Source organism: Hyalella azteca, unplaced genomic scaffold (genome assembly GCF_000764305.2).
Source record: "Hyalella azteca isolate HAZT.00-mixed unplaced genomic scaffold, Hazt_2.0.2 contig12176, whole genome shotgun sequence".
In the NCBI taxonomy this organism is placed as follows: Eukaryota; Metazoa; Arthropoda; class Malacostraca; order Amphipoda; family Hyalellidae; genus Hyalella; species Hyalella azteca.
Genome location: NW_025942140.1, coordinates 2,400 through 9,818, shown reverse-complemented (window position 1 = coordinate 9,818; position 7,419 = coordinate 2,400). Strand labels below are relative to the sequence as shown.

General features: G+C 35.5%; 1 protein-coding gene across 3 annotated transcripts in view; it reads right to left on the bottom strand.

The window, feature by feature from the left end:
• Positions 1–5,941, bottom strand: part of LOC108671839 (SCY1-like protein 2) — an 11,017-nt gene extending 5,076 nt beyond the window's left edge. For all 3 annotated transcript variants that reach the window (XM_018159434.2, XM_047883168.1, XM_047883169.1), the window contains exons 1-5: positions 5,753–5,941; positions 1,853–1,953; positions 1,412–1,487; positions 564–733; positions 159–341 (exon numbers count right to left, since the gene is read on the bottom strand). In XM_018159434.2, the coding sequence (XP_018014923.1) occupies positions 159–341; positions 564–733; positions 1,412–1,487; positions 1,853–1,953; positions 5,753–5,756 (534 nt within the window). In that variant the 5' untranslated portion in view covers positions 5,757–5,941. The remainder of the gene's footprint in view (positions 1–158; positions 342–563; positions 734–1,411; positions 1,488–1,852; positions 1,954–5,752) is intronic.
• Positions 5,942–7,419: the final 1,478 nt, after the last annotated feature.

The window sequence follows — 7,419 nt, the reverse complement described above, 5'->3', positions numbered from 1 at the left end:
GCACAAAGCTGTACCTGCACAAAGCTGTACCTGCACAAAGCTGTACCTGCACAAAGCTGTACCTGCACAAAGCTGTACCTGCACAAGGCTGTACCTGCACAAAGCTGTACCTGCACAAAGCTGTACCTGCACAAAGCTGTACCTGCACAAAGCTGTACCTGCACAAAGCCGTATTTGATCTCGACGTCCTCGAGCTTGTATCCCTGCAGAGCAGCAGGCACAGGAGAGGGCAGGTTATGGCATCCGCTGCCCAGGACGTTAGCAAGGGAACCTAGGACAGGCTCCGTGGCAAATGCCAAGCTGTCCCGGGACTCCTCCAGAGGGTGCTGCACGGTCAGGATCTGCAACATATACTTAAGTTAAAATACCGAATGGAATTATGATTCATAGTCATAGAAGAGGGTAATTTTGCAATAAAATTATTGCCGAGGGTAAAATTTTTGCTAACAAATTACTACTGAGGGTGAAAATGTGTCTAGAAAATATCAACAATCCTCACCTGATTATAGTAAGAATAAATAATCAAGCATTCCCCATAAGCAATTATATATGCTTGATCTTACCTGAGGGTGCCGCAAACGAGTGAGCTGTGCAACGCCTTTCCTGAGCAGGTCCAGAAAAAGGTCCCGGTGCTGCCGGTCCCAGCGGTCCAGAGATCTTTTCTCAAACACAAACAGAGACACATCCTGGTGACTGGACTTCTTGTATCCACTGTAGATCTTCCAGGACAAACCTGTAAATAGCTCTCACATCAGCTTACTATACAAAAGAGCTCACAGGAGCTTTAATCTTTAAGCAATGTGTCAACATATATATAAATATTATACAGCAATGTATTAATACCTATACGACACTGTACTGGTATACATTTCTCAAAGTAGGTAGGTACATAAGAGCATACAAGAGCGATACTAAAACAGCAATGTATTAATTTACATTGCTTAAAGTATACAGTAGCAACACAAACTTTGTATGGTGCACTTCATTAATATTTTCAATCTCATATGGTAGGAAATTTGTGTTTATTGCATAATGTAGGTTTAGGTTAGTCAATCTGGCTTCATTAGTTCTATTCTATTTTTGAAACATGGAAAACTTCGTGAATGCATAAATCAACGTACCGGTACAGAGATGGTTTTGGTACCGTTGGATAGATCAGAATGTCAGCTTTAAGATGAGACCAAAAACCGGAAAAGCCTAAATCCAAAATTTTACCCTAGACGCTCCCCTTAAGGTTAATGGAAATTTTAAAAACACCACACACCATTGAAATTCTATAAAACGTAAATTACCAACCAACAGACATCAGACATGTTTAAGCAGTTATAAAGAAATATAATGTTCATTAATATAAGTTATAGAGCATAAAAAATATGTATATAATAAATAGCCCAGACCTAGAAAAGCTCACCTGGGCCAGCAGATGCAATATGAGCAATTGCTTCAAATTCTCGAGTCACAGGGTTGCCGGGTAAATAGTTTGACACCTGAACAAAAGTAACATCAAGACAGGTACCATGGGTACTACGTATATCAAGACTTGTCTTGAAACACAAATTAGTAATGGGAATCATGACAATGCATATTTATGATTCATAAGTGCACAAAATCATTCAAATTGACCTGAAGAGAATTTGCATTACCTACCTACTAATTACCAGGAACGTGCTTGATTAATGCAAACATTTATGAGATATCTAATAATGTATATATATACCATATAGGCCTGCAATATATACCTATACAGCATTATTCTGCAAGAAAAGGTTAACACAATTTTAATTTAAATTTCCAACATGTAGGCAAAAATTACTAGAAAGCAGCAAACTAAGTTTTTTTTTTCATACCGTACCTGAGAAGCTATGGAAACTGCATTAGAAACTGCATTTGAAGCAGCACTGCTCATTGTTGAGCGCAGTTTATTTAACACATTCTCCATTCCAGGAATTGAGTCTGAAACGAATAATGTGAAATCAAAACATGGAAATGGAATGACATGTTATTCCACTGTAGGCACTGCAGTGCTATTATTCCAGCCACTGCAGGCTGGAAATATAGAGCAGTGTTAAATTAACCAATAAGCATTGCATATTGGACACAACCAATAAAAAAATAAAAAGTATTATGATTTGTAGTATGATTTGAAAATTAGTAGCTACCTATATAATTAGCAACAAGATTCAATATCATTGGATTTGAGATGATGGTACTTGCAATTACACAATTCTCATATCATAGCATGTGGAATATTGAATCATATGGAGGAGATATGTTGGGAGCAATATTGTAGGATACCATTAAACTCGAGCATAGACCATGCCAAGAATCAAAGTAAGTGAGCCTTGAGCAATGCTTCCTATCTTGATTAAAGGAAAATGTGTACATAAAATCTTGACACTGCATATACAGACTAATAGAAACTGCATATATATACCTAGTCTTGACTAATAAAATCTGCAATATACGTATAGCAATAACTATTAACTATATCAATAATAACATACAGGCTTACAGGCAGTAAATTTGTTTTTAATTTGGAATCAAGAGTTCAGATCTAAGAGAGAATGATGATTGCGTTAGTAATCATTTCTTCTAATTTGATCTGTAGAAGCATAGTTTAAAATTTGATTGCGCTAGTAAAATTGCAGAACGAGCTTACAACATCTATGATTTTACGGTCAATCTTGTTGATCTTTGAGCATTGTTGAAAGCAATGAAAACTAAACAGCCACTTCATTGGACAATTTTACAAATAAGCTGTCCCATGTTATTACTATTAAATTAATAATTTAAACTTGTAACTAACAAACTAACAACTAAACTCTGTTCTAACAATCAATCAATCTATTTTTATTAGAATTATGCCTATACATTTTTAGATGAATTTAGTAACAAAAGCTTTTAATAAATTGTACATTTTTCAGATACAATTGTAAAATTTTTTCAGATACACGTATCATCATCTCTTTATGAAGAATTTGGCCATGCAGGTGTTAGCAAGATGTAGCTCTGTATAAAAAAATATCATCTTGATTATTTATTAATATATTCTAACACTGGATATAAATACAACCAATGTGTTATTTGTAACTTATATTTTTGGGTATCAACTCAAAGCTTCATCTTGATACATAAAATAAAAAATGATCATTATTTTTGAGCTGCTGCAGATGGAAGCATTTGTTGTCCACAACTTCACAAGTTAGAAACTTAGAATTACATAGGTTCATTACATTGTACAATCCTAGGCAAAAGGTGAAATGGTTCAGTTGACTGATTTGTGGTAAAGGTAATGGAAATACAAGCAACATGTGAACATGGTAAACTAAGCTGATGAAGATATTGTAATGGCTTACCCAAGTTATGGTAAAAAGTACAGGATGTTTGTCAGTGTTATTTTTTCAAGAATGAAAACTATATATGGCTCAGTGTATCTATTATGTATAGAGTTTGATATCCACTGTTTAGCTCAGTCAGCTTCAGTGTATCAATTGTCACTGCAATGAAGGTATAATGTGGTACCTAGATTTTCAATCCATTTTCTTATATGAATGTGATTATGTGAGAATATACTACCTATCAAAAATTCTACACTGATTATTTATTGTGACAATCTGTTTGGAAGAATTCCACCAGTTGGCCCAACTCAGGAAGGAAATGTCTAAAAAAGTTTCTGGTCTAAAAAAATATCTGCTTTGCCAATTGCCACTATCACTATGGTTGTCAGTTTGTCACTGGAACAAATAACTGAAATATGGAGCAGCTGAACAGAAATATTTTTGATAGACTAATAATGATTTAGTAGGGTAAACGTCGTATATTCCAACACTTTACCTTGTTTAAGGACGTAGCAAAAAATGAATGGCTATAAAATATACACCGTACACGCAACTTGAGTTCTGTTTGCTTTACATTACTCTCAAAACACTGCACTACGCGCCAGAAACAATGAAACATCACAAAATGTTGCCATATTTATTTAAAAGCCTTTAGAATGCAAACCTACCAAATCCATATATTCTGACACTGTGTGTGACTAAATTTGGCATTTTGTGAGACTATTTCCCCCATTATGGGGCGGCGCCCCCCATTTGCAAACTATGACACTTTCCTCAAGTTTGTCATTTGCATACGTATGTAACTAGAAGAGTTCAACTACAATGCACCAAAACCTGGAGACTGGAGTTATTTGAAGTTATTTTACCAAAAAAATATAATTGATTTTACCACCCGGTCTAAGATTATTAGTAAGATACCCCAAGAGCTGGGGTAACAAAGACCATCATTTTTTTTAAATTACATAAAGACTATGAGAGGCAGGAGCCAGCTATTTATGGTGAGTGAAGCTAGAGTTAGTAGAGTATAGTAGTAGAGTAGTTAGTAGTTAGTAGAGTAGTTAGTAGTAGAGTAGTTAGTAGTTAGTAGAGTAGTTAGTAGAGTATAGTAGTAGAGTATTTTTCACGTTTCAATTTAAGTTTAATTTAGCTAGTAAAAAATGGCATCATTTATAAAAAAAAGTGGTCTAAGTTACCCCATTTTATGGTATTGAATATTGAACACTACTTAATTAGGCATTTAATTAAGAGCTATCAAGATTTTAATTAAGAAAATTTTAATTTTTGCACAGAGCTTGGAACAAGCTGTGTGTGTTTAATTCCAAGCTGTGTCAGAATTAGTTTTTATGTGTCTAAAACTGTCTCTTAACTTAATCATCTATTAATTTTTTTACCACTTGAAATCAGCAAATAGAAGTATACTTAAAGGATTCCTAATATATTCATAGACGTATTTAAAAGTCTCAAACCATAATATTCTTTCTACACAAACAGTTTATCACTATTTGGTAAAGAAAGGTCAACTATCAACTTCGACACAATTTTCAATGTTTTCACTGGGTGACTTAGGTACATTGTCTCTCTTTGGCCAGGGTGCAGAGAGTGCAAGCAGCGTCGCCAAGATACTAGTTTTAAGCCCCAAACGTCGCCAACATTACTCAATAACTGTCACCGTCGCCACCAGAAGTCTTCAGGATGTGTCGCCAAGCAATTTTTAATAATGAAGCTGCTAAAAGTTCAAATAGTATATCCCCCACTCCCCAGGAACTACAGCAGTCAATGTGGCTTCCGCATGATCACATCGCGACCGATTCCGCGACTTGCAGATTGCGCTGCAGCTGTACAGTCTCATCCGACAAACCGGAAAACATAAAGTCATCAGTTAGTTAGAATTTCACTTATTTTCAGCAACGAATCAACTTGAGTCAAATAGTTATCTAAAAAATCTCAACGCAATGCATCATAGCACGAAATATATAGAAACTGCCGTTTCTACCGCTAAATGAAGACAAGTTTAGTTTAATGGCTAAATGTCTACAAGCGCTTCAGCTATTGATCTATTTCGACCGTAAATCAAGCTCAAGGCATTACAAAGGAGGTGAAAAGTCTTCAAATACTTAGTGAATCAAATCTAAATTTGGTATTACTTTAGATTAAGTGTATCCAAAAAAGGGTGTTTTTCACTGTATCTAAGGAAAGCATTCCACCTTGGGTGGAAAGCTTTTTTATAAGTGAACTTACATTTCTAGAATTCCACCCTGAATTTACAACAAGTGACAAGTCACCCTTCTTCTCTTGTTCTGGTGAGGCTGTTGAGTGTTGAGTATTGACTCCCAGAGTGCCAGTGGGCAGTGAGTGCAAGTCTACAAACAATAATTCTTGCATTATAATACATATTAGCTATTACAAATACCCACTCATGTTTGAAGCCTGATGGAATACTCGTTGAGGATTCTTGAAAATTTAGATGCTGAGCATTAAATTTTTCAAGAAAATAATTGATAGAAATCAGTGACTCTATAGGTGCAAAAACAGTTGCCTTGACTGACTGGCACTGCAGTCAAAAGGTAATAAAAAATGAGTGACTCACTTCCTCAACACCTGTTACAAATACCAACTAAATATTCCGCACTAACGGAAAATCCATAATTTGTAATTCGTCCTGGAGTCCTAGAAAATAAACATGGAGAAAAAATTAGTCTACCATGAGAGGTCGATTATTAAAATTCATGAATGTCTTTCTATTCCTGCATTCAAAAAGTCAATATAGCAATAGATATGGTGCATTAAAAATGATGATTTTTTATATATTGTCGTAATAGAGAACTAGTGCGTGACGTCATGTAGCAAGGTGTAATGAGGTCCGGCTGCGACTAGGTGTTGTCAGTCTCTATGCAATAGCCAGTACGAATGGGCCTGACCCCTGCTGTCCTATGATGTAAGTGCACCTCTACGAATCTTACTTGTTGACTTATATATTTCCCTTGTTACCGTTATGTTATATCGTTCCGTGTTGCGTTTATAAGTATTTTACATTAGTTGTTATGTTTCCAGGTAACTGGGCATTTGTTCAGTAAAGCTTGGATTGCCCAAGTTTATTCGATCCTTGATCCCTCATCAATTTACTGAACATTATCCCAATGGAAAAATTACTGAAGCCATCGAGACTCGACCTGGATCCTAATTCACCAACGGCATCCAAGGAATGGAAACATTGGAAACGAACGTTCCAGAACTTCATTGCCGAATGTGGAGAAAACGCCCCTGACAAATTACGAACTTTGATTAACTATGTGTCACACACTGTCTTCGATTTAATTGAAGATTGCCCTACATACGATGACGCCATACGAATCTTGGAAGCGTCTTTTGTTAAAACTCCTAACGAAATATTTGCGAGGCATTTATATTCTCGTTATTTTGATTTGTTATCAATTTATAGAGTACTAAGGTAAAATCATTACAACTCGAAAACTTTCCAAAGGGTAATGTGGAAATTTTTGATGTTGAATCATCAGGTCACGATAATTACGATTAAATTACCAATTTCATTTCACAGAAAATACGTATACGAATTAAATTATACCTACGCAATCACAATCAATTGATTATATCAACTACAATTGGAAACATGCAGAATCCATCAAGTAAATAACGCTACCCTCAGTCTCAAAATTTGATTGAAACCATCATTTGGCAGTAAAATTTTCACATCAGGCCGAAGATCGGCAAAATAGAAAAATAAGAGAAATATATCCACGACTGTAACAAAACAACAGTAAAAGATGGACAAGCACAGAGTTTTTCAAATAATATTCATGAAAACAGCTGAAAGAAAAGCCCTCTATTCGAATAAAATGAGCCATTATAGACAGGATTGGGAATGAACCTTTGAAGAAATGTTTAGGATGGAACCTAAAATACATGTAAATGATGAACCCTAGAGGCCATGTAAAGGATAAACCCTTGGAAACCTGGTTGGGGGAAAGCTATAAAAGCACAAAATTTTACAAAACTTCAAAGGTTACCTTGAGATTGCCGAAGACAAGCAATCGCTGGGCCTGCATACTTAACCCATTAACGC